The sequence below is a fragment of the Pseudorasbora parva genome, chromosome 1 (assembly GCF_024679245.1).
Source record: "Pseudorasbora parva isolate DD20220531a chromosome 1, ASM2467924v1, whole genome shotgun sequence".
In the NCBI taxonomy this organism is placed as follows: Eukaryota; Metazoa; Chordata; class Actinopteri; order Cypriniformes; family Gobionidae; genus Pseudorasbora; species Pseudorasbora parva.
This window is the reverse complement of record NC_090172.1, coordinates 62355769-62383152: the sequence shown is the minus strand read 5'-3', so window position 1 is coordinate 62383152 and position 27384 is coordinate 62355769. Positions and strand designations below refer to the sequence as shown.

Below are 27384 nucleotides of genomic sequence, written 5' to 3'. Positions count from 1 at the left end.
TTACATTGAATTTTGATGTCATTTATTTCATTTAAACATTAAACTATCACTTCCGTAATCTAAAATACTGTTTGGCTGTAACTGCACAGCACAATAATTACAACATTACATGTCATAAGTATTTATTGAGTATATCAAATATTTATGGGATATATTGCATGCAAATGATTCACACAATGAAAGAATGTTTAGAAGGTATGAAGAGTTTGTGTTTGTGTTTCAGTGTCAGCTCAGATTTCTGGCCTCAAAATCCTCAGTTTTCTTCTGGCAGCTTGTCCGTATCTGATCGCCACAGTCGTGCTGCTTTACAAATGTTACAGAGCGAGAGGTAACACTTCTGTCTGATCTCTCTCTCTCTCTCTCTCTCTCTCTCTCTCTCTCTCTCTCTCTCTCTCTCTCTCTCTCTCTCTCTCTCTCTCTCTCTCTCTCTCTCTCTAATAAATGTTTTTGTATTTCAGTTTCATCTGCTAAAGACCAAAGTCAGATCACCGTAAAAGAGGAAGAAACTTCAGTCTGACATAAACATTCATTTGATTGACCTTATATAATTTGTCATAAAACATGTGTAATATTTTAATGTGTTCTGCTTTGATCCATATTATTGGTGTTATTATTGTTATTGTTTAGATTTGTCATATCCTTAAAAGAAAATGACTTTATCATATCTTTGTTTGCTCTTTCAATATTAAAATCTTTTTATCTTCTGTTCTTCAGTTTTCTTGGTTTTGTTTCAGTGATTTGTGAACATATAGACCAGAAGTTATCAAATGTTTTGTATAAATAAATAACAGTTGGAATGAATGTGTATCATCATTTGTAAACCATCCTCTAAGCCTAAAATAATGTCTTTATGTCATATTTTCATTGCATTTCATTGTACTGAAAATTGTCCTATAAACACACACTATTTATATACATGTCATTCTCAAAAAATTAGCATACGTGATAAAAGTTCATTATTTTCCATAATGTAATGATAAAAATTAAACTTTCATATATTTTAGATTCATTGCACACCAACTGAAATATTTCAGGTCTTTTATTGTTTTAATACTGATGATTTTGGCATACAGCTCATGAAATCCCAAAATTCCTATCTCAAAAAATTAGCATATCATGAAAAGGTTCTCTAAACGAGCTATTAACCTAATCATCTGAATCAACTAATAAACTCTAAACACCTGCAAAAGATTCCTGAGGCTTTTAAAAACTCCCAGCCTGGTTCATTACTCAAAACCGCAATCACGGGTAAGACTGCCGACCTGACTGCTGTCCAGAAGGCCATCATTGACACCCTCAAGCGAGAGGGTAAGACACAGAAAGACATTTCTGAACGAATAGACTGTTCCCAGAGTGCTGTATCATGGCACCTCAGTGGGAAGTCTGTGGGAAGGAAAAAGTGTGGCAAAAAAAACGCTGCTGTGGAGAAGGACCGATTCCAGACCTTGGGGGACCTGCGGAAGCAGTGGACTGAGTCTGGAGTAGAAACATCCAGAGCCACCGTGCACAGGCGTGTGCAGGAAATGGGCTACAGGTGCCGCACTCCCCAGGTCAAGACACTTTTGGGCTACAGAGAAGCAGAACTGGACTGTTGCTCAGTGGTCCAAAGTACTTTTTTCGGATGAAAACCAATATTGCATGTCATTCGGAAATCAAGGTGCCAGAGTCTGGAGGAAGACTGGGGAGAAGGAAATGCCAAAATGCCTGAAGTCCAGTGTCAAGTACCCACAGTCAGTGATGGTCTGGGGTGCCATGTCAGCTGCTGGTGTTGGTCCACTGTGTTTTATCAAGGGCAGGATCAATGCAGCTAGCTATCAGGAGATTTTGGAGCACTTCATGCTTCCATCTGCTGAAAAGCTTTACGGAGATGAAGATTTGGCTTTTCAGCACGACCTGGCACCTGCTCACAGTGCCAAAACCACTGGTCAATGGTTTACTGACCATGGTATTACTGTGCTCAATTGGCCTGCCAACTCTCCTGACCTGAACCCCATAGAGAATCTGTGGGATATTGTGAAGAGGAAGTTGAGAGACGCAAGACCCAACACTCTGGATGAGCTTAAGGCCGCTATCGAAGCATCCTGGGCCTCCATAACACCTCAGCAGTGCCACAGGCTGATCGCCTCCATGCCACGCCGCATTGAAGCAGTCATTTCTGCAAAAGGATTCCCCACCAAGTATTGAGTGCATAACTGAACATAATTATTTGAAGGTTGACTTCTTTGTATTAAAAACACTTTCTTTTATTGGTCGGATGAAATATGCTAATTTTTGAGATGGGAATTTTGGGTTTTCATGAGCTGTATGCCAAAATCATCAGTATTAAAACAATAAAAGACCTGAAATATTTCAATTGGTGTACAATGAATCTAAAAAGTTACAATTTTTGTTTGAAAGTTACATTTTTATCATTACATTATGGAAAATAATGAACTTTTATCACATATGCTAATTTTTTTAGAAGGACATATATGCCAGTGATGAGGTTTGAGCAGATATTTCCACAAACATTTTTTTTTTTAACTTAAAGGGATAGCACACTTAAAAATGAAAATTACATTATGATTTACTCACCCTCAAGTCATCCTAAGTGTGTATGAAAGTCATTCAAAGTTAACATCAGAATTATAAGCAGCGCCTCCACACACTGACTTTAAACGAGTGCCAGTCGCCCATTGGTTTAGAGTCTGAGGAGATTCAAACCAATCACTGAACTTCCCTCCGAAGCCCAACAGCCAGAGCCATAGAAAAATGTTTTTCAACGGTTCTGACAAAACCCTTAAAATCATTCGTTTATATTTAGTTGTATCACTGCCCGTATTGTTTTCTCACAATCCTCCAGCAGTTGTGTATATATTCGGCATATGTATTATACGGCTTTTTTTCCTCATGAATACAAATGATTTATTCAATTTTGCCTAAACTCGGTGACTTGTGTGTCCAGATTGCTCAAGTCAATTGTCTAAAATTAAACGTTTGGATTTTTATGTTCAAAATAAATTAAAATAAGAGTTTTGCTCTTTATTCAGAGTTAGTGGGTGGCTCTTAAAAGAGCCTTTGTGTGTGTTGAGCTGAGAGCGGCTTTACTTTGAGCTGGTGTATTTGGTCACAGCCTTTGTGCCCTCAGACACGGCGTGTTTGGCCAGCTCCCCGGGCAGCAGCAGACGCACGGCGGTCTGGATCTCTCTCGATGTGATGGTGGAGCGCTTGTTGTAGTGAGCGAGACGAGACGCTTCACCGGCGATGCGCTCGAAGATGTCGTTGACGAAAGAGTTCATGATTCCCATCGCCTTGGAGGAGATGCCGGTGTCGGGATGAACCTGCTTCAGGACTTTGTACACGTAGATAGCGTAGCTCTCCTTCCTGGACCTCTTGCGCTTCTTTCCGCTCTTGCCGGCGGTTTTAGTGACGGCCTTCTTCGAGCCCTTCTTGGGCGCGGACTTCGCTGGCTCAGGCATGATGCTTCGTTCAGGGAAATTCAAAGAACAATAAAGCTGAATCATTACAGGCGGGTTTTTATGCTCTGCCCTATGCTAATATCAGAAGAGAAGAACGGCCTCTGTGATTGGGAGTCTTCAACCCATAGAATGATTTCATTTGTCACATTAAACGCTCCGTGACTGCAGGCGAGCCAATCAGAAGCTTTAAAATGTTAATCACGCCCACCGATAACTGCCATCCCCGCATCCGACTCCGTTCCTGTTTCCCGCACTTTTCGGAATAATTTCAGTGTTCTTTGGTATTAAGGGACATAAAATAAATATGGCAAAAATGGGACATAGCGGACACTGTGTAATTTAATACACGTCTAAGAATAGGTCATGCTGGTTTACATTTCTCATTACATAGAATATGAAAACATCCCACTGGACTTTACATCCACTGCAATATACAAGAGACAGTAGACTATGTTAAAATAGAATGTAAAAGATATGAGGAAGAAAGAATTACGTTAGAAATACAAGCTGGAAAACTAAATAGGACATTAGACAATTTGCTGGGGAAAAAACAACGTCAGGGAAATGCAGTATCCTATTGAATTATTTGATACTGGGACAATTAAAATAATGCAATATAACGTTTTTTCCCCCTTTCCTCCCCAAATTCAAATACCCCTCTGTTTAATTTTCCCGCATGAATAAGTGAAAAATTGTGAGTAATTTCAGAGTTCTTTGACTAAATTATTCGATTTTAACGTTTAATGTAGTTTACTTCTCAGTGCAGATTCCACAAATGCACTGTAATTTGAAATACAGACATATAGATGCAAGAACTAACATTCATCTTTTTAAGAAAAGGGAAAAAAATGCAATAATCCCTAGCAAGCGCCAAAAACTTCCAACACATTTCACTGCAGTTGCAACGCAGAATCGACCATTATACGTTAAAAAAAAAAAAAAAAAAAAAAGGATTCAAACATGATATATGATTATATTAATTCATCATTTATAAACTTGCTCTTAGTGTGAAAGTGTGTGTGACTCTTAAAAGAGCCGTTGGTGTTTTTCTTCTCCGTGAATCTCTTAACCTCCGAACCCGTACAGGGTGCGTCCCTGTCGCTTCAGCGCGTACACCACATCCATGGCGGTGACGGTCTTTCTTTTGGCGTGCTCAGTGTAGGTAACAGCATCACGAATGACGTTCTCCAGAAACACCTTCAACACTCCGCGCGTCTCTTCATAGATCAGGCCAGAAATACGCTTGACGCCGCCACGCCGAGCAAGACGCCGAATAGCGGGTTTAGTGATTCCCTGGATATTATCGCGGAGAACCTTTCGGTGGCGCTTAGCGCCTCCTTTCCCGAGTCCTTTACCGCCCTTTCCTCTTCCAGACATGGCGACAAATACTGTTCAACTCACAACAACTGAATGAAGAACAAACACTGGAGAAGAGGAGTTTATAGTCCACTAGCGGACCTGGTTGAAACCACAATCATGGCCTGTTCTGCGTGTCACCCAACACGCTGCTGCTCATTGCTCCTCCTCTCTGGGCGTCATTGGTTGAGTTTGACTAGTTAAGCTCCACCTCTTGATCTAATAAGTGGAGGGAGAATTATGGGTGGGACTGGGGTGTGATTGGACCGTCTAACTTCATCTCAGAGCCGTCTTTTTCTATGGCTCTACTTCATCCATTACGCACAAGTTACATCCCGAGAAAGGGAGTTGGTCGCGTACCATTTATGGAAATACTTTTATAATAAGATGAAATACTTTACTTGGAAAAGCAGCACATTGTACTGTTCTTAAAATTTCGCTGGCCAAACGTATTTAAAACAATTCCTAATTCTAATGTATCCATTTTAGATAGATAATAATCAACACATCAGTGTTAACTCATGGAAATGATCTTTCAGTTATGGATGTGGCTCTTAAAAGAGCCTTTGGGGTATGTGTCTGATGTGGATCTAAGCGCGCTCTCCGCGGATGCGGCGGGCCAGCTGGATGTCTTTGGGCATGATGGTGACTCTCTTGGCGTGGATGGCGCACAGATTGGTGTCCTCAAACAGACCCACCAAATAAGCCTCGCTAGCCTCCTGCAGGGCCATGACAGCGGAGCTCTGGAAGCGCAGATCCGTCTTGAAATCCTGAGCGATTTCTCTCACCAGCCGCTGGAAGGGCAGTTTGCGGATCAGCAGCTCAGTGGATTTCTGATAACGGCGAATCTCTCTCAGCGCCACGGTACCGGGCCTGTAACGGTGAGGCTTCTTAACGCCACCGGTAGCTGGAGCGCTCTTACGGGCGGCTTTAGTAGCCAGCTGCTTCCTCGGGGCTTTTCCTCCGGTGGACTTACGAGCGGTCTGCTTGGTTCTCGCCATTGTTTCTGATGAGCTCAGCGGCTGCTCTGAACAGAACAAACGAATGAAGAGTTCACAAGAACGCAGCGCTTATTTAACCCTAGAGCTGCCATGCGCTGATTGGATGGAGTCTCATCGGAGGCATTCGATTGGCTAATGTCCAGATAACAGTTGGCCAATGTCTTTGCGTTTTCTGTTTTTAGACGACAGTTTATGGTTCCCGCCCAAACGTCCTTTGTTTCACTAACACCAAAATTAAATAAGCCAACTCAAGTTATAATTGTGTACACCAAAAGACTTTTCAAGTCTTATTTTACATTTACATTTAATCATTTAGCAGACGCTTTTATCCAAAGCGACTTACAAAAAAGGGGAGAGTAATAGAAGCAACGAAAAAGACAAGGCCAACAACCTGTAAGAGCTGTATTGAACAGAGACGCCGAAATCCACAGCTTCATCAGCATCATGTATATACTTATATCACCACATTATTTATTCCATTACATTGTATTTATATAATTATAGCAGTTTAAAATTTATTAAACCATGCCAATGAAACCATATCATAATACATTACATCAGTGACTAGAATTGTTTTCTCCTTTTCATTTTCAGGATTGAGAACCAGTGCCAATTAAAATTGCATTCTTCTGCATTTATTTTTAACAGAAAAGACTATAATAGAAAATCAAGTTAGGAAAAATCACTGATTTGTTACTCTTAAGGGAAAAACATTTGCAGGATTATTATAGAAGCTAAAATTGAGGTTATGCAAAAGTGGCCATTACACTTAATGCCCACTGAAAAATCTGTCTTTCAGAAAGAATTTGTGTGGCTCTTAAAAGAGCCTTTGGGTCGCTAAAAGCAGACTTTAGTGTATTTATTTGGACTTGGCGGGCTTCTCGGTCTTCTTGGGCAGCAGCACGGCCTGAATGTTGGGCAGCACGCCGCCCTGAGCGATGGTCACGCCACCCAGAAGCTTGTTCAGCTCCTCGTCATTGCGCACCGCCAGCTGCAGGTGTCGAGGAATGATACGGGTCTTCTTGTTGTCCCGAGCGGCGTTTCCAGCCAACTCCAGGATCTCAGCGGTGAGATATTCGAGCACAGCGGCCAAATAAACCGGAGCACCGGCACCGACGCGCTGAGCATAGTTGCCTTTACGGAGAAGCCTGTGGACACGGCCGACGGGGAACTGCAGTCCCGCCCTAGAAGAGCGAGTCTTGGCCTTGGCGCGAGCCTTTCCGCCGGTTTTGCCTCTTCCACTCATTCTTGAAGTCAAAGTTAACAGAATAATGAGCAGCGCCACACACTGCCTTTAAAGGAGAGTGCCAGTCGCCCATTGGTTTAGAGTCTGAGGAGATTCAAACCAATCATTGAACTTCCCTCCAAAGCCCAACCCCCTTTCAGCGGGAATGATTATGTGCAAGTATTTTAGACAGAAGACGAGATTACAACTTTGAAAAAGATTTGATTGAAAATTATAATCGATAATCGATAATCGCTGTTCCCACCAAACACTGTATATTCTGTGCACAGTGGTCTGATACTGTAGTTTTATGTCCCTATTGTAGTACTGAAGTTTATCACTGCCCATATTGTAGTGTTGGGTTGTATTCTCACAATCGTGTTGTTTATATTATCTGTAGTTATGTTTCATATTTGGACTGTATTTATTATTATTATTATTATTTTACCAACTATGAATTCATTGTTGTTTTTTGAGCTACCAAGAGTTTAACGTTCAATTGCTTGGCTTATTTTCACAATTATCTATAATACACGAGTTTTGCTCTTTATTTAGAGTTAGTGGGTGGCTCTTAAAAGAGCCGTTGAGGAACAAACAGTAGATGTTTATCTCTTTTTGGGAGCTGCCCTTTTAGGCTTGGCGGCCTTAGGCTTTGCTGCTTTAGGTTTAGCCGCCTTGGCCTTTTTAGGGCTTTTGGCTGCTTTAGCGGCTGCTGGCTTCTTTGCCTTCTTGGGGCTCTTCGTCGCCTTCTTAGCGGCTGTGGCGGCGGGTTTCTTGGCCTTCTTCGGTGATTTCTTCGCGGCTTTGGGCTTCTTTGCTGCTGCAGCTTTGGGCTTCTTAGCGGCCGCGGGTTTCTTGGCTGCGGGCTTCTTCGCTTTAGGAGCCGCTTTCTTGGCGGGTTTCTTCTTGGTCTCGGCTTGCTGCTTGTTGAGCTTGAAGGAGCCGGAGGCCCCGGTCCCTTTGACCTGCACCAGGGCGCCTTTAGTCACCAGACTCTTGACGGCGATCTTGACGCGGGAGTTGTTCTTCTCCACATCGTAGCCGCCGGCAGCGAGCGCTTTCTTCAGGGCGGCCAGGGACACACCGCTCCTCTCCTTCGACGCGGACACAGCCTTGACGATGAGCTCGCCGACGCCTGGACCTGCTTTCTTGGCTTTCGCTGCGGACTTCTTCTTGGGCGATTTGGCCGGGGCGGCAGCAGCCGGGGCTGGGGCGGTTTCTGCCATCTCTATCTCTCTCTGGTCGTATCTAAAGTCTTTCAAACGCTGTCTGGTTTGAGCAATGAATAGCGCTCGCGCGGCGCTGCTCTTGAATTACACATGAGAACCTCATAGACTCAACCTGCCCGCTCACGCGCCAGTGCGCGTCCACGAGCTCCTCACGCTTGTGTTTTCTTCTCGTACATTTCAGGAAAAACTGAAGCGGGAAAATAGTTTGTCACAGTCTAATCAAAGTAAACACCAAGCAGAGGTTCTGGCCTTTCATCAGAGACTCAAATACGCGGAGAGGAAATGTTACTTTTGCCTTCGTCAGGTCAAATCCAACGCGAGCATCAGCCACGGCGAAACTCTACATGTAAACCCGATGGATAATTTGAATGAAAACGTTAATAAAATCCTAAACACGTCCCTTGTGTGTCCAGCAAACAGTCTGAAAGAGACTTTAGTGAAAGCAGCATCAGTGAGGGTGTGAGGAGGCTTTCATACAGCTGTTGATTTGGGCAGATTGAAGCACACGAACATCATCCGGAGTCTCGAGTCTGTCTGTGACTCTCATGTCCGGCCAGCAGAGTCTACATGTTTTAAACACATCGTTAATGTACATCATATCGCGACATAAAAATGTTAATTGCAATAAAAAATAAATTAAAAAAAATAGTCTCCTGATTCGGCATTCATCTCATATACTGAAGCATGTGAATACAAATCATGGAAATTATTGCTCATCATTTAAAGCAAGAGACAGCACAGGTCATAATGTATTTTTGACAACTCTACCAATTCACAACACATTCATTACAATAGGCCATTTCGTTTGATTTAGACAGAAAGAAGAGTTTCTCACTTTTTTAATTTTACCACAAATGTTTAGATGGTTTCCACAAAAATTAAGCATCACCAAGAGCAGCACAACTGATAATAATCATAAATGTTTGTTGATCATCTAATCCTCATATGAGAATGATTAGTTAATGATGATAAATTCAGAAATAAATTACACTTTACTATATATTCACATAGAGAACAGCTGGTTTACATCAGAATACATACATACATACATACATACATACATACATACATACATACATTTTTTTTTTTTTTTTTTTACTTTGCATAAAATCTATGGAGACTTGATGCACAAGTGTTTGTAGTAAACCAATCATAAAATTGGCATAAAATATAGGAGAAAAATATTATAGATATTAGTGGTTATTGCTCAGCAGTGTATTTAATATCTTACCAAATTAAAAGCAAGAGATGTGATAAATTATATCGGTCCAAAAATATACTGGTATTACAACATTTCTGTCCCCCTCACTCCTGAAAAGATGGCTACGCCCCTGGTAAGGCACATCAGTTCTGGCTGTTTAGCAGCCTGATAGCCTAATAGAAAAAGAAGTCGTCCCCCAGTCAGCTTGTGTGGGACCGGTGCTGCAGAGAGAGCAGTCCGTGGCTCGGGTGGCAGGAGTCACTGATGAGCCTCTGGGCTTTATACATCGTCTGGAGGGAGGAAAGCTCACCTCCTACAATGTGGTTTGTAGGTTGCCAGCAGTGCAGTTTATGTACCAAGTGTTCTTGATGCTCCCCACAGTGCAGATACAGAATGATCTAAGGATGTTGGGGTTCATTCCAAACGTCCTCAGGCACCTGAGGTGTTGAAGTGCATATGTGTGCGCAAACCACACGAGATCTTTAGTTAAGTGAATGTGAATTTAAAGCTGTTGACCTGCTCCCTACAGGCATCCCGTCGATGGTTACAGGGTGTGTTCTCTGTCCTTTCCCCTGAAATCCACCACCAGCTGCTTGTGTTGTTGATGTTGAGTTAGAGATGGTTCTCCTGACACCAGTGTTTCTTGAAGCATCTCTCTACATTTTCCTCTTCCAGTGTAGCCTAGAGGATTCAAAACTGTTACACAAGAATTTTACATGACCTTATTAGTGAAGTTAATAAACGTAATTTCGGGAGGAGTACGTCCATCTAATCTTTCAATTAATACCAAGGTATAAATCCAGCAGCTTACCTCTTCCCCTTTTTAGTTCCTGAAGCATTTGGCCTGCCCAACTCTGCTTGACTGGCTACGCTGCTCATTTCACCTGTTGATCGCCAGATGGCCGGTCTCTCCGCTCCACATAACACCTTGCTCAAGAAGACCTCTCTCTTCTTCCATCTAGAATCATCACAGGGCTCAGTCGATCCTCATCTTGATGCATCGAGGCCTTCATCAACATCATCCTCTTCAGCAGTAACGTTAAGCCTCATACCTCCTGTTGAGAAATGGTCCATCAACGCGCTCAGGCAAGCGTTATCCAACCCTGGTTTTCCATTTAACCCAGAGGAATTCCACGAGAAAATCTGCTCGTGCGGCCCTTAATTCGGCCGCGTTATTGTGGCCGCAGACATTAGTTCCGCGGCCTCTTCGACAGTGACTGTTACCTTTCCTCCTCTCATAGGTAAGTATAGCTTCTTCTGTTCTTCTTTCCACGCTTCCAATATTTCTGTTCTTTCTGGCTTTTATTCTCTGTTAAATCGAGAAAAGCTATATCTCTCACTCTATCACTCTATCTACATCTCTCCTCTGCTATTGGCGCAGACCCAAAGCGTGAGGCTGCCTCCGCAAACGGTCTCAGCTGCTTTCAATTTCTAATCTACAACCATCCATCCAACCATCGATGATCTCTAAGTTTTAAACAAGAACCCCATCCGTTTCCTAATCAAAAGCAATAAACAGATCAATTTTAAAAAACTGCCTTTAGATTCCTATCTTCAGTCTCCCAACACCCATCCAGCAATATCACTATCTTTCCTTCTCCCTTGCCACAGGGAGGCGCAGATCTCCTCACATCTCGACCCGCTATTTGCTGATGAGAACAACCTTCCTGTCACCAGGCAGTGAAGTTCATTAAAAAAGCTTTAGCAAATACCCACCCACTCTGGTATTTAGGCTTACTTGTATTCACCTCACTTCTTCCGCAATGGAGCAGACACCACCGCAGGCCAAAAAGGATTGCCAGACCATCAATTAAACTACTGGGTGGGTGGTCTTTAGAGGCCTTTCGATTTAACTTTTATTCGGACCTCAGCCTCATCAAATAAGCCACATTCGCTTGATGCTGCAGTGCTCTGCCAATTTGATACTGCCGCTGCAGTATTTGGCTTTACATCACCATTGTAGTCCTTCACTTGATGCCACAGTCCCTCGCTTGATGCTCCAGGGCTTTGCTTGCCACTACAGTGCTCCTCCAGTTTAATGCTGCCACTGCAGTGCTCCTCCTATTTGATGCTGCCGCTGCGTTGCTCCTCCAGTTTGATGCTGTCGCTGCAGTGCTCCTCCTATTTGATACTGCCACTGCAGTGCTCCGCCATTTTGACACTGACGCTGTGCTCCTCCTATTTGATGCTGCCGCTACAGTGCTCCTCCAGTTTAATGCTGCCACTCCAGGGCTCCTCCTTTTTAATGCTGCAGCTGCAGTGCTCCTACTATTTGATGCTGCCACTGCAGTGCACCTCCTATTTAATGCTGCCACTGCAGTGCTCTACCTATTAAATGCTGTCGCTGCAGCACTTCGCCATTTTGACACAGCCACTGCAGTGCTCCGCAATTTGACGATGCCGCTGCAGTGCTCCGCCATTTTGACGCTGCTGCTGCGCTCCGCAATTTGACGCTGCCGCTGCAGTGCTCCACCATTTTGACACTGCCGCTGCAGTGCTCCGCAATTTGACGCTACTGCTGCAGTGCTCCACCAATTTGATGCTGCAGTGCCCCTCCAGTTTAATGCTGCCACTGCAGTGCTTCGCTAATTTGTGACTGCCGCTGCAATCCTTTGCTTGATACTGCCGCTGCAGTGCCCAGTGCTCCACAATTTAATACTGCCGCTGTAATGCTCCTCCAATTTGATGCAGCTGCTGCAGTGCTTCTCAATTTGATACTGCCACTGCAGTGCTTCTCAATTTGATACTGCCACTGCAGTGCTTTGCTATTTTTTGACTGCCGCTGCCATGCTTTGCTTGATACTGCAGCTGCAGTGCCCTGCTAATTTGTGACTGCAGCTACAGTGCCCTGCCAATTTGAGACTGCCGCCGCAGTGCCACGCCATGTAAAGACTGCCACTGCAGTGCCCCGCCATCTTGAGACTGTCGCTGCAGTTTTTTGCTCAATGCTGCTGCATTGCCCCGCCGTTTTGAGACTGCCGCATGCATTGCCACACCATTTTGAGACTGCCGCTGCAGTGCCCCGCCAATTCGAGAATGCTGGAGGCTGCTGCAGTTCCCCGCCAGTTTGAGCAGTGCTTTGCTTGATGCTGCTGCAGTGCCCCGCCAATTCGAGAATGCTGGAGGCTGCTGCAGTGCCCCGCCATTTTGAGACTGCTGCTGCAGTGATGCAGTGCACAAACTCGTGAAGTGAAGTTAATAAACGTAATTTCGGCAATCGGAGCTCGGTTAGAACATCCTCTCTGAGCCCCTCTATAGCAGACAGCAAGCCAAATCTGTTTACCACTTTCACTAAGATTATATGGGCACACAAACTCGTGAAACACTAGTATACATGCATGCACATCCATGTGAATACTATTCTTGTTGCATTTTGCAATCAAATACCTATTAAACCGTTATCACCAGATAAGCAGTGTTTAAATGTTTTATGACAATGTCTACAGGTCTCCGATTCTTTTTGGTCGACAAATGTAGACTCCGAAATGAGACAGCTCCTGATAAAAAACTCACCTGCCTTTACTTAGTAACCCTGAAGACACTGATCAGCTGGTTCAGGTGTGTTTGATGGGTTGGAGCTGAACTCTGCAGGACTGTGACCGAAACTGCACATCCCTGCTCCAAGGCCTGAAATAGAGAGGTCATATAAGGGAGACATTCAAAATGTGTACCTGTTGGTTTGCCTCCAAGAACAGAGTTGGGAAACACTGGTCTAAACAGCAAATGTGTGCTTTCACAAGAATGAGTTCCCACCAGAATCTATAATGCAAACATACAAGACCCAAGTTTACAAAAGCAGGATCACAGCACCTCAATGAACACATGAAGCATTTCTCTGGCAACAATGAGGCATACAAAACTAACAAAAACAATGACTGACATGATCATTAAACACTTTTCTAAACATCACTACTGACAGCAATTTTCCTTAATACAGAATGCACATCCTATGGGTGCAGTTAGTACTTGAGAAAAACATTTATTCTGTATTTTAATCAGAAAGATACTGTAGTTACAGTATACGGGGGTAAAACTTGAAATTAGCTCGTAACACTGAATGTGCTGTTACCTTGTCCGTTGTTTCATCTGCATCCTTCTGCAACAAATGTGCACTATCTTCCTAGAAAATATTAATTGGTTATTACTAATATTCCAAAATTTAAGTCAAAAATAGCTTGAACTCACATAATCTATTCCTTCCCTTCTTTATTATTGACACCAGCAGATTCACTGATAAGAGTCATGCTAAAGCACAGTAGATGCATTCAAAAGGACATTTAAAACATCCCAAAATACATTTTGTAATTATTTATCAAAAGTATAATGCTTAGTAAAGTCAAACTCCCAGTCCAGCGCAATATTCAGTATAGTACTTTTTTTTCCCACATTTTTATAACAATTATGAAAATCAAACTACAGATTTGAAGACACCTAAAAAAGGAATATCCCAGTGTTTTACAAATGATTAAACATGCCCATCATTAATGTTGTGTTAGAAATGTCACGTCACAGACAAGGGAAAATGGTGCAAGGACTCAAGTGCAGGAAAAATGTATTAACAAAATAAAACATAAATACAAAACAAACACCCACGTGGGGGCAAAACACATAATAGAACATAAACTCAAAACTCAAAACATACCAAAAGAAGTCACTGGGGGAACGGGAGACGTAGACATTACACAAGGATCCAACACAGACTGACAAACACAAGAAGCTTATAAAGGGAAGAAATCAAGAAGGAACAGGTGGGAGAAATCAACACTAATCAGATAACAAGGGGGAGGGATCAGACAATGACTACGTTTACATGGACAACAATACTCCGATATTAATCTGATTAAGACAATACTCTGATTAAGAGGATACCATGTAGACAGCGATTTCTAATTACCTTAATCTGATTAAAGTCATAATCTAACTAAACATAAATCGGATTAAGACATGTGGAGTATGCCTATTTTAGTCGCATTATCAGAGACATGTACACACCTTAATCTAACTATTAATGTCATGTCGGAGATTTCACCGCATTTTGTGACAGGACACATACCGTTACGCACAACAGGGGAGTGCAGAGGGGAGGCTTTGTGGGTTGGAGCCTCTGCCCTTTTTGAAAATTAATCAAAAGTGCCCCTTTCAACAATCATCGATAATATTGTGGCCAATAAAACATAATTGGAATTATACTTAATATAACAACGTGTACAAAACAGTAACAAATAGTGGAAAAGTCGCGTTTATCTTTTACGGATCTGTCAGTCTGAAAAGTCGTTGCCATAAACGTCGTTGCTATGGGCGGTGTGTGTTTTACTTGACTGTTCATTGTGAACACTGCGTCCTCTCTCTCTATTTTTATTTTTGTTGTAATTATTATGCTCATTGTAGAAGTAAAATACAATAAGTTTGTATCTGTAATCGCAAACCAGATGGGTCATTCAGTGAACGCCTGTGGCTCGACGGCAGGAAAAACAATCCAAAGAGTCATGATTTTTAAACCTTTTTCATAATTAATCAAAGCTATTATTATAAATGTAGGCTGTCAATAAGGAGGAAAGAGGGGCAGTGTCTCTTCAAAAAAAAAAAAAAAAAGAGGCAATACATATTACAAAAATAAATCAACGTAAATGTAGATATAAAACATTATAAAAACGCATGTTTTGTTATACTTCTTAATGTAAAGTAACACTGTCCAACAGCGACACCCGCAGGTGAAGTTAGCGGGTTTACTGAGCCCATAAAATTAACACACCTGCCAAAGTCACGCTATGATTGGATGTTGGAGAACATAGCGTGGCATGGGCACGTAATGACGTGCCATAATCGATCTATGTTCTAGCACATGTAAAACGGGAACATGAACGGAGTACTCTAAAAGCAACTCATGTAAACACCTTAATCAGAATATTGTCTTATTTAGAATAAGGTCAATAATTAGATTACTGCTGTCCATGTAAACGTAGTCACTGACAGGAGCACATGCAAGACATGACAAAACCCACATGTACACACAAGACAGGGCAGGCATGTGACAAGAAAAGCCTGCTCTTTTACTTACATTTCTTACCATGAACATAAATATTCCACAATCTCCAGTGTTTTGACTAGTTAATGTTTGACAGACTACGGCTGATGATGCTAATTAAGGGCGCCTGTCCGTGAACGCGTAGTGCACTGTCTTTATAAAGTATCTTATTATTAAACTGTTTGTACACTTACTAAGTTCTCAATTCTTCGGTTTGCATGTAGGGACCCTCATTATCCTACTGTGTTAGTGTGAGGCTATTTTAAACCTTGTTCGTGGTATTAACTAGTGATTTAATTTCACTACCCTGTGCCCCATAGACAAGCGTTATAAGCTAATCTGTTTTCAGAGATAAAACTCTTTACATTCGATTTTCATGAAAACGCATCCCAGAGAACGATCTACTCTGTAACCATCTTTCATTTCTCACCGGAGTTGTCCTTTAACTGTAAAATCACTGACACAGATCCTCTGCCGAGCGAAGACGAGTCACAAACAGACTCAGATAATATTTGTGTGCTTCAAGAGCCACTCACCAACTCTAAACAAAGAGCACAACTCTTCGATGTAACCGATTTGACCTGAACTCTTGATTGTTGCTGATGTCATTTGAAGAGCTTATGTTTCACTACTTCAGTTCAAAAATATTTTACACATATTGACTGAGTCAAAATCCACAAAGTTAAATGAATATTTAGGAATCCATTTTCTCTTATTCTTTTGAGATATTTAATTGTTTTATTTTTTTCTCTCTGTATTCTTGACTGTCCCAACTTAATAGATTTAATAGAGTGAAGATGATTAAACCTATATCTCTCAATTTCCTGAACAACTCCTCTCTTTTGTATGAGGTTTCAAGATAGGTTCAGGAGGCAGGGCAGGAGAGTGTTGGGGTTTAACAATTTAGGACCCAAGACCAGTTGTGAAGAATGAAGGCCAAGTGTCAGGAGTGCAATACATTAAAGAAATAATACTGAAGAATAGACTTTAAGTCTCACAAGGAATTTTTCAACCGTTTTTCAAGGTCAACTCCCCCCTTAGTTTGGGACACTAGTCAAGGTATTTTACCTTGGCTGTATGAGAACACTGTACAGGAGGCTGCCCAGTCATTTATAATGAATGTAAAGGGGGAAGAGTTGGTCAGCTAATTTATCTGAAAGATTGGTGAGATAATTTGTAGAGCCCATATATTATCAGAACAAGGAAGACACAACTGTAATAAAACAGATTTTATTAACAAAAGATAAACATAACAATTAACACTAATAAGTAAATACAATGAATGATAAAGGAATAAAGTGCAGAAGATGCATAAAATACATGTGAGTAAGTTAAGTGTGGCTGTAGAAGTGTTACGTTATCTTATGGAAAGATAAACTGTTGTTTCTCTGAAATTAAGGTGAAGAACCTTATTATGCATCAAACAAATAAACGAAAGATTATTTGTTATTAACTAGCATCAGATATATTACCTCTAATGTAAATTAGAAAATCATATACTGATAATATACAACAATGCCAAGGTCTCTAGAGAGAGGTTTGGTTAAGTGATATTTACGTTCCACGTGGTTGAGTAAGCAATCTGATGGTGATGACTTCTTCCACTGGTTTTGCTGGGAGACAATGCAGAAGAGAAAGGAGTTGGAATCAGTTTCAACTGTGAAGTAATGAAGGTGGACTGGTTTTAGGTAGATTTGGCCATCACCATGGTGTGTCGGTAAGAACACGGAGACAGGAACCCCATTTTAACTACTTTATTGTCCATCAAGTTCACTGGTTACATTGGTGTCTGTCTATGTGTATGTGTGGTCTATACAAAGGAAGGGAAAAATAAAATACATAAATTAAGTGAATCTAGAAAAACAGGGTAACATTATCCCCTATAAATAGCCAGATAACATTACAAATGTAAAGCTGTTCACAGCACTGTAATACAATATATATAAATACTGTGCATCCTTCAACGTGTTAGCTTTATGAACCAAATACACATATGCAAATATAACTGTACCTTTGACAGATTAATCAAACTTCCAAATTAACTATCATTTAAATTTAGGCGGAAATGTCACAATGGCATTAACAAGCTCACATAAGACCATTTTGAATATTCTGAATGTTATGCACACTAAGTATAAATTGCGTATGTTTACACAAACATTCGCTCGCGCGGGGCCGCGGGTCTTCCATGTCATCTTACATATGAACATCTCTGTCAATAATCTTATTATGCAGTAATAGTAGGGAGGTTAAGTGACTTTTGACTTCAAGTCATGATGCAAAGGTCCCCTTTGGTATGGAAGTACCTTAGGGTCATACAAATAAATTTATCCTAAGACACAAGTGAGATCACACTTTTTATCAGAAATAAACAGGTTTTTTTTAAAAATGGCCGCCAATGTGCCGAAAATACTCTAGAGCCCATATCTTTGCTTCTGTTATCGCTATAATGACAAATTTGGTGTCAAAGTGTACATTTTTGGAGTCAGGGAATCCAATAAAATTGGTTTCAGGTTTTAAAAAAATAAATATTTTCCCATACTATGACAACTGGGGGTAAATATGCACATTTCACATAAAAATGATGTCATCAGAGTGACTTTTTAATTATCCCAGATAGCAGACAAACAGTGAATCAGCGTTGAATCAATGTTAATGCATCAACTAAAATATCATTGAATCAATGTTGAGATGTCAATGTTGAGAATGTTGATTTTTCATCAGGTTTGCACCCTGAAATAATGTTATTTCAACGATGAAAAATAGATCAAGATGGGCTTCAAATTAATAGTTTTCCAACTAAAATTAAACCACTTATTTAAGTGAATCAATGTTGAATCAATGTTAATGCATCAATCAAAATATCATTGAATCAGTATTGAAATATAACATTGATTTTTCATCAGGTTTGCACCGGGAAATAATGTTAATTCAACAATGAAAAATAGATCAGTCTTGCTTTATGTACAGCAGGATTCTATGCCAGTTAATTTGTCTCTTTATTTTATTCATTTTAATCAGAGACCATGTGTGGCTGCAGTCGAGATGATTTTGCATCAGAAAGTCACTCAAAGTAAACGGCATCCTTCAGTTTACATGCAAATGTATTTATTTATGCCCCCACAGTTACAACAGGAAATCTCACATTGACTTAAAACAATTACATCTGAATTCATGACACAAATGAGAAGAGCCTGGAAAAACATGACAACCTGCATCTGCAAAATGGAAGTAAATACAAATGTAAACTTGCCAATAAATACAGAAATGACACAGTACTACTGAAAGAAAGAAGGTAGAAGAAAGAATAAAATCCTCCAAACTCAGGGGGTTCCACCATGAGCAATGCCCCGAAGCCTTTCAGGTTGTAATGGAGACAGTTTTGCACCGTCCCAGCAAAGATAAACTCTGATGCCTCTTTTTATCAGCATTCACAGCATCTAAAACAACAAGTTAGTAAATATTTGGAAATGTGATTAATTATACATTAAAAATATAGCCTACTACAAAATGAAGTGAAACTTGAAATTTTATCAAAATCTTGATATCCCAGTTAAAACGGTAACATTAAATTCAGGACTATTAATGCATTTTAAAATAGACTTTAGAGGACCTGCAGGCACACAATGAATGAAAAAGCAAAGTGACTATATCTGGTGTTTTATCTAATAATATTATTGTATTTAATAGTAAATAAATAAAGTGTGAAAATGAAACAAGTAAATGAATGACCAAATAGCTAAATTAAGAAAATAAAAGAGGAGCTGTATAGGCTACATGGTGGTTTGGAAGAGATTGTTCTTCCATTTACAACACGAACTGGAGGCACAACTGTTTACTAAATTTCTGTAGTTTGATATAGCTGCCTACAGAACTTAAAGATCTCACTCTTTTCTTTTTTTTTCTTGCTGCATTAAAGATTAAACTGTAATGATGCAATTGTGATCTGCTCTCGTGATGATATCTCACAGCTGAAGCAGAGCTGAACTGATTGTATTTCCCCTCACCGCGCTAACAGGTCAATCAGTTCTAGTTCTGCTTCAGCTGTGAGATACTCTCACGAGTGGCCAACACAATTACTGACAAGCCAGAAATTCATCTAACCTTCCGATCGCCTCTCGTTTATACACTGGACAAATATAGGATGATACAAAATGATTCATCTGTGTGCAACGAGTAAGATACGTTTGTGGATCCGCGCCGCGCATTCATTGACTTGTGAGTCGATCCTATATGGTCTCAAAATCCAAATGAATCAAATAGGATCGACTCACAAATCAATGAATGCATGTGCAGCACCGTTTCAAAAAAAAAAAAAAAAAAAAAAAAAAAAAAAAAAAAAAAAGAGTTGCACGAGTCAGAATTTGGACACAATTCATAGTGTATATGCCAATCTTAAAAAAAAAAAAAAAAAGATTACAAATATGATATGGTTTGGTGAAAAACAAACTGAAACTCAATGTATTAAGATTACCCTGGCCGTTGGTTGTGTAACTTATGAGGGCGCTCATGTGACTATTATTAACATTGCAGTTCACTCTAACTCGCTGAGGAGAAGCACACAAGTTGTAAAACATAAAGATAAATAAAAACACTAAATTAAAATTGAGATGAATTTTATAATTATATTTTTGTAGGCCACTTACCTCTAAAAAACATGGTCGTCGTCCTGTGTCTCTTTTTCGCGATTGAAGTCTGTTTGGTTCAGCTGCGCTTGCTTTGGTTGATTGGTGGATGTCTTGAAGGTGCATTACCGCCACCTGCTGGATTGGATTGTGGCGCATTCGATATTCGATAGGGACACATATTCTAAATTCTTTATTAACTCTGTATTCTTTAGATAAATAATGAAATGCATGTACATTCTACATGATTTAAATAATAATAATAGGCTACATTTTTATTTATTTCAAACTGATAGACTAAATTTATGGTAGAAGTTCTTTTTTTTTTTTTTTTACATTTTTTATTATAATAACATGAAACACAGAATGACAACATTACATGCCAGTAAGCAGGAAAATACCACCTTTTAAAAAGATTCATAGTTTTTACAGCTTTCTTATTGGAAGAGTCAGAAATCAAACACGCATACAATTTTAACTCTTCCAGAAAAATTTAAAGAAAGGCTTACAATTACAAAATTTACATTTATGTATTCTTTGTGAATCCACATACTCGTTGGTGTACTCATCGTATCCTTTGAGGATAATAAATGTGCTCACATTCACACAAATGTGCCCAATTGATTTGGACTTGCCTTAACATGTTGAATAATGTGACAGATAGATTGACTGTAAGCCTCACCGGTGGAGAATTAAGCTGACCAAACATCAGCATTGATTCAATGTTTGTCTTTTCAACACTGAAAAGCATGGAATTATCAACATTGATCCAATATTATTTAGCAGTGAATTTTCAACATTGGTCCAGTATGGTGTTAGCATTGAATTTTCAACATTGATCCAATATTACTTAGCATTGAAGTTTCAACCTCAACCAAAATGATGATTCTGATGGAATTTCAACATTGAATCAATGTCACCATGCTATCTGGGCAGTTTCCTTATACCATTCCTGACGCCTCATACCATTACAGGAAAAACACCAGCGGAGCTGGTTCTAAAGTGCCATATCAGAACGCGTTGTTGAAGCCTGATCTGTCCAAAGTTGTTCATGAAAAACAGCAAGAGCAAAAGAAACATGACAGAGGAAAGAAAGTTCTAAGATCTTTCGTTGAGGAAGAGCCAGTACCAGTCAGACATTTCAGAGGAGGACAGGAGAAATGGTTGAGGGCAACTGTGCTCAAGCGAATGGGTCCTGTGAGTTATCTAGTACAGGAGGGTCAAAGAAGGCGCACCAAGTGTGGCGGGGCGGTAATTGGTAAAGATTCACACTAGTGTACAACTAGAACAAAGCAGACTACGCCACCCCGTTTCTATGAACAGGGAAATTTAGACCCAAAAATAAAGCACACGTTAGTTTCCACTAAGCACAAGAGACGGGGGTATAAATACAAAACACTTTTATTTCACAATAATAATAGTTAAAACTGTAGAAAAACGATTGACCAGACAAATGAAATCAAGAAAATCAAACACTTTTCAGGCTGAGGCTTACCAGTAGGGTGGTTAGCTGCACAGTGAGTATCTTAGGGCACACCACTCGCCCAAGTATGCTCCACACAAAACACTCACACCACACACACACACACTCTAAGTGAGGGAGATGCAATGGTCACGGCAAAAACACTCTGTGAGAGAAACACCACCACCACAGGGTCAAACAGCTAGCTTCCCTCACTGGAGGCCTACAGCTCCTGAAATAAAAAAAATAAAAAAAAACAACAACAATTGATCAACACACAGAATTCACAATTTGTATTGGATCAAGCTCAAACCATAGATGATGAATATGGACAAGCCACTGGCCACAATGGTTCAAACGAAGATAGAACCTGTTACGTTTAAACCAAAAGCTCATGAACCTAATCACAATGACAAATCTTAAGAAAAGAACAAAAGCAAAACTGAAAATATAAAAAAAGCAAAAAACAATCGGAGTTCAAATCAAAAATCACAAATTAATCAAGAAGAAAACATTAAAGACATTAAGAAATACTCAAATCAGTACATTTAAACCAACAAAAACAACAAATTAAACCTCCCAAGGACCAGATAATAAATGTTCTTCCAAGGCGTCCCTAGGAAGAACACAGGCCAAGAGGAAAATAAAAACAAATCAACACGCTGCGGATGGCGATTACCAGTGGAGCTAATGTGCTCTATTAACGGCACATCTCTCGTTAAGTGACGGCTCGAACTGGCCACCGTTCTCAAGCCACCAGCATCAGCGCGAAGCAACAAAACAAACAAAAAAACAGAAATCAAATGCCAATGGTCACAAAAATACTACAAATATAGCAGCAGAACAAACAGTGCAGTCTTCAATGTTGTATAAGGAGTAACTTATTCGCCCTGCAACATTAGCCAAACATCTACATACCTCCCGCAAAGCTGCGTGCACACAGCCACAAATGACAATGATTGTATCATGCCCATTCAGGTGCGTAAACTACGTCTTAAATACACATGGAGCGGCAGCCAATAGGCTGTCACACCAGTCATTCAGGCGATAGTCGCGTTAAAAAGGCGGTACCCAGACTGCCCCACTACACATGCATGTGGACCATATTCTGCCAGGAAGTGTTGCCAAAAGTTCTTCTTCGTAGGGTGTGTTAGAGGTCCCAAATCCAGTTATCAATGTTGACGACATAGAAACCCATTCCTTCTGTCAGTGGTAACCCTTTGCCAGTGGGTGAGCCAGAGATTTCGGGAAACGCTCTAGTGAGCACCACACCCTCAGAGACTGTTGCTCGTAGATATCCCCAGAGGGTCCGTACTGCTCCAAAAAGACTAGATCTATAAGCATCTGTTTCTATGACTAATGATTCTCAGTGCACGAGTTCTTTGAAGTTCACGGATGTAATGTTTAATTGGGTTACCTTGACTTTTCTATGCACACACATAGATAGATAAAAAAGGGTTGTTTAAATCTTAAAGGGGAGGAGTGTAATGTATGTGCTGATTGGCTGGAATGTTAAGCCACGCCCCATTGTATCTATTGCTGCGTTCTGGTTCGTTTTTATCATGCCCTTCACTCGCAAACTTCCCTCCGTCTCGTTCACTCGGATGTGCGTCATTGCTTACCCTTTGCAATGGACTGAACTGGAACGCCCTAAGCCCTCGATCACTTGGAATCCACTATGGAGTTGATTTATTATTATTATTTTTTTAATTGTTTAATGCAGCATTCTATATATATATATATATATATATATATATATATATATATATATATATATATATATATATATATATGGATGTGTTTGGGTTGTTTTAAATGTTTTTAAAAATATCATAAAGTTGTTTGTGGTGGGGTAAATTAAACACAATATGTGGTGATGTCACAATCACGTTGCATTGTGGTATATGAAGCTGCCTGAAGTGTACATGAAGTAGACTCACTCACTCGGTCAAAATCAAGGGAGCAAGGGTCTGTCCATATAAACTCCCCTTGTCCACTTCACGAAGTGGCACGCACTTCAAAATGGCGGCGGGGATTCCCCCAAGAGGAAGTGCTTAGGGAAGTTTGCAAGTGTGTGTCTTAAAGTGGAGTGGAACGCAGAATATGTGAGTTATATATATGTGAGTATATATGTGTTCGAGCACTCAGTAAAAAAAAGTGAACATGCAAGCGTGCGTCTGTCGTTCATCTCTCCAATCCATTTTCAGATCCTATATTACAATAGCAAAAGTAAATTTCTTACTTAAGTTTAATTTTTGTCTCTGTTTTTATTTAATATAAGATCAATCTGGTATTATTGTAATATTACATCTGTTATTTAACAGTTGAGATGGTTCTTTAATGCTGATCTAACAGCAGAAGACATGAGCCACGGTTTAAATCTCAGTCATGCAGGTAGGGTGTGTTGTAACACTGTACAATGAGCCCCTATTATAAATATGATATTTAATATTTAAAATGACCGAAATTGTGTATTTAAAACACTCGGTGTGGTTATGGGAAGCTTTTCAATTTGGGTAGGCCAAATCCAGGCGGAAATCCCAAAAATGGTCCCGGATTTTAAGCGGTATTAGCAATGTGCTTTTTGTCAAAATCAAAAAAGTGTGTATTTTTATGTTTAAAAAAAATCATATATTTTATTTCAAAAAGTTCATAATACTATTTTATTGACAAAATATTTTAGTTTGTTTTGGATAAAAACATTTTTTATTATATCAGATAACATTTGAAGCTGGCATGTTATCGCATTTCACTTCCATTCTTTCGAGGTAAATCAAGAAAAAAGTATACACTGTATTAATGAAACAAAACCACATAATTGTACTAGACATGTGTGCAATCAATGTGGGAAAAAATAAATACTCTGAACCCCAAGTGGATTTACACAAATTGAGAGTCAAAAAGCGTAAGGTTGTGCCCTGCTCTCCCTTACATGAATATATTAAGGCTTTTCTTATAATGTACAGTGCTCATTATTATGAGGAACTCTTCCAACATTTCCTAAAAGAGGATTCTGCTACTGCTTTTGTTCTAAACTCTTGTTAGTTTCTGAATTCAGGGAAGTATAAGCATGAAGTATAAGCAGAAAAGTGTTGTTTGATGCTAACTCTGACCTGACCTGCGGCTTCTTCTCTGTGTGTTTGTACAGGAAGTGTTGAGTCTATAAGACAGAGTGTGTGTTTGACAGCGTGTCATTAATACATCAGTATGGAGCTCAGTTCACTTCCTCTAATGCTCTGTGAGTATGATTTTATCATTTATGCCTCATTTTTGCATTGTTTATAATGATGTAGTGAATCAGTGATCATTTGTATTTCATCTTCATTATATATTGAATCTGTTTTTCATTCATGCTGTTAATAATTTGAGTGTTAAATCATCTGTAGCTCATGATATCTGTGTGTGAAATTGAAAAACACTTGATGTTGAGCTGAATGAGATCAGTGTATTGATCATTACTGTGATTCTTCAGTCGTTCAGTTTATGGTTTGTAATGTTGAATCGCAGATGCTGTCGTGATCTGTTACTGTCTGTTGTCTTCAGTAGATCTTCACTTTCAGCAGTTTGAGTCTTAATTGTGATATGGTGACGTTACTGACCAATGATGTCACTTCCTATATAGCACTGATGTCATGGTAAATAATCTCCACAGTCCGTTGGCATGAGCTTTTCTTCACACTGTGGTTTCAGTTGTCATGACAGCAAAGATATTCTTAAATATGTCTTCTTCACACTTCCTTTCTTTCACCCTCAATATGTCCAGTTATTTCAGAATCGCCCTTTATATATAGGCAAATAAACTGCCGTAACTTTAAAAGACAATATCTCCGATTGCATTGAACTTTCAGCGCTGTAACTTTGCACATACTGTTTATGCTCAAGCAGCGACATTACACACTAACTAAAGTTAAAAGGTGAAATCACATGCAACCACCCCTTTAATTTATCTTGCTAATATTTTGTGTGTGTGTGTGTGTGTGTGTGTGTGTGTGTGTGTGTGTGTGTGTGTGTGTGTGTGTGTGTGTGTGTGTGTGTGTGTGTGTGTGTGTGTGTGTGTGTGTTTTGTCTCCCTTTGCTTTTTAGTGCTGATTTCAAACATCCGCCCTGGACACACTCAAGGTGATTTCTATATTTATATTTTCGTCAAATCTTCACACATATAACACACGGACAGAAAGCATTTATAGCAGCGTGCCAAGAGTGTTCCTGTCATCTATTGGGTCCTTACTGATGCAGATGAGCTGTGTATGAAACTAATGTCTCGTATGATTAATGTTTAAACTATATCTGGATGTTTTAAGTGATGTTATAGAGACCAAAGGCTGTAGTGATTATTGAGTTTGACAAACCTGAAACCAGCTATCCATGTTTCCACTGTTATACCAAAGGGGGCGCTATTACACATCTTCAAAAACAGTGCAGAATATCCAGATGAAGACACAGGTGAAGAAGTGAGATGCTCAGATCATTTTACTGATCCGGATCTTTGAATCTCGTTCAGCAAAATGAATCATTTGAAATTAGTCATTTCGGTAATATAATTAAAATGTTACATGTTAAATTTTCCAACACATTTAGTACTTTTGGAATAAAAAATAAACTATAAGTTCATGGAGCCATAGACAGACTTTGAGCAAGAAATTCATCAAGGCACCTACTCCATAATTCCTTATAATTATATTGTTTTACCTAAAATGGCAGTCAAAATCAAGGATATGTTAACTCATTTATTTATTAACCTATTATGTCAAGTTTTCGCATGCATTTTAAAGACGTGGGACGTCAAACAAGACATCAAAACACGTGACATCACCGCATAACTCAAATAATGCGCTGTCACCACGTTATGGCTCATGCGTTTTAAAGGGATCCCCTGGTGTTGAGACTTGTATGGCTTAATATAACATAAATGATGTCTCTTACTGAATTATGTGGTAGAAAACCCATGAAAGATCTACGTTATTTAAAAAATCGATTTTATATTTGGACCATGGGCGGCGCCATTTTGTTTGCGTTCTAGGTTGATGACGTAGAATGGTTGAACTCCTCAATCAGCTGGCGTTACCCGTAGCTATTTTTACCACAACGCAACTCGAAAATTGTTTCAGAGTTAAACAAAACCAATGAATTGCTTTGTAATTGTACTTAAAACACACTCAAACATACATGTGCACACAAACTCACCTACACAAGTCACAAACAGATCGGCGGCCGGGCACACACACCTGGCAGACTGCGCTGTCTCAATCGAGATGTTGGGCTGCTCAGTCTCCACGACAGGGGCTGAATCCAAAATCGACCCCCTATACCCTGAAATAGGGCATTATTTGAAGGGACGGCCATTTGTAGTGTTGTCCGACATCATAGGGACATGTTCGAGTGCAGTCATTCAGTCTCACGTTGCACCGCAGTGTACAGCCGATTTACAACAGCTGTCCGACTGCACGCACCCAAACATACATGTGGACACAAACTCTCTCGCTCACACAGACTCACACACACCCCAACAGATCGGCGCGAACACACACACACACCCCAACAGATTGGCGCGAACACAAACGCACTGCGTGCGCGCATACATAACCCTCAATCACATTTCCTGTGTTGATATCTAGACTGTTGATATGCAGTAGATTAACTGTAATGCCTAATGTATCCAGCAGAGGGAAATATCTAGGTAGGACGATGGGATAAGTTAACGTGAGGAAGAGAGGCAGGATGTTTTGGTGATGATGCATGGGATTGGTTTGTGCATTAAAGTTTGAGCACAAGCTCAGTGAATTAACCTCAATCTTTAAACTT

General features: G+C 40.1%; 5 protein-coding genes across 5 annotated transcripts in view; 1 reads left to right on the top strand and 4 right to left on the bottom strand.

Moving 5' to 3' along the window:
• The window catches only part of LOC137071174 (Fc receptor-like protein 5), a 250913-nt gene that overhangs the window by 68798 nt on the left and 154731 nt on the right, over positions 1 to 27384 (top strand). The window lies entirely within an intron of this gene.
• On the bottom strand, positions 2956 to 3482 carry LOC137080092 (histone H2B-like). The gene has a single exon (XM_067447558.1). It carries the CDS (start codon positions 3456 to 3458, stop codon positions 3084 to 3086), a length of 375 nt encoding a protein of 124 aa, XP_067303659.1. The 5' UTR covers positions 3459 to 3482; the 3' UTR covers positions 2956 to 3083.
• Positions 5381 to 5849, bottom strand: LOC137079719 (histone H3). The gene has a single exon (XM_067447531.1). The coding sequence runs from the start codon at positions 5813 to 5815 to the stop codon at positions 5405 to 5407; it is 411 nt and encodes a 136-aa protein (XP_067303632.1). The 5' UTR covers positions 5816 to 5849; the 3' UTR covers positions 5381 to 5404.
• On the bottom strand, positions 6563 to 7061 carry LOC137079964 (histone H2A-like). The gene has a single exon (XM_067447549.1). It carries the CDS (start codon positions 7059 to 7061, stop codon positions 6675 to 6677), a length of 387 nt encoding a protein of 128 aa, XP_067303650.1. The 3' UTR covers positions 6563 to 6674.
• LOC137079656 (histone H1-like) lies at positions 7558 to 8475 on the bottom strand. The gene has a single exon (XM_067447528.1). The coding sequence runs from the start codon at positions 8264 to 8266 to the stop codon at positions 7646 to 7648; it is 621 nt and encodes a 206-aa protein (XP_067303629.1). The 5' UTR covers positions 8267 to 8475; the 3' UTR covers positions 7558 to 7645.

What these genes read in the sequence shown, in the direction of transcription:
- LOC137080092 (XM_067447558.1), bottom strand. Translation starts at nt 3,458, where the DNA reads ATGCCTGAGCCAGCGAAGTCCGCGCCCAAGAAGGGCTCGAAGAAGGCC.
- LOC137079719 (XM_067447531.1), bottom strand. Translation starts at nt 5,815, where the DNA reads ATGGCGAGAACCAAGCAGACCGCTCGTAAGTCCACCGGAGGAAAAGCC.
- LOC137079964 (XM_067447549.1), bottom strand. Translation starts at nt 7,061, where the DNA reads ATGAGTGGAAGAGGCAAAACCGGCGGAAAGGCTCGCGCCAAGGCCAAG.
- LOC137079656 (XM_067447528.1), bottom strand. Translation starts at nt 8,266, where the DNA reads ATGGCAGAAACCGCCCCAGCCCCGGCTGCTGCCGCCCCGGCCAAATCG.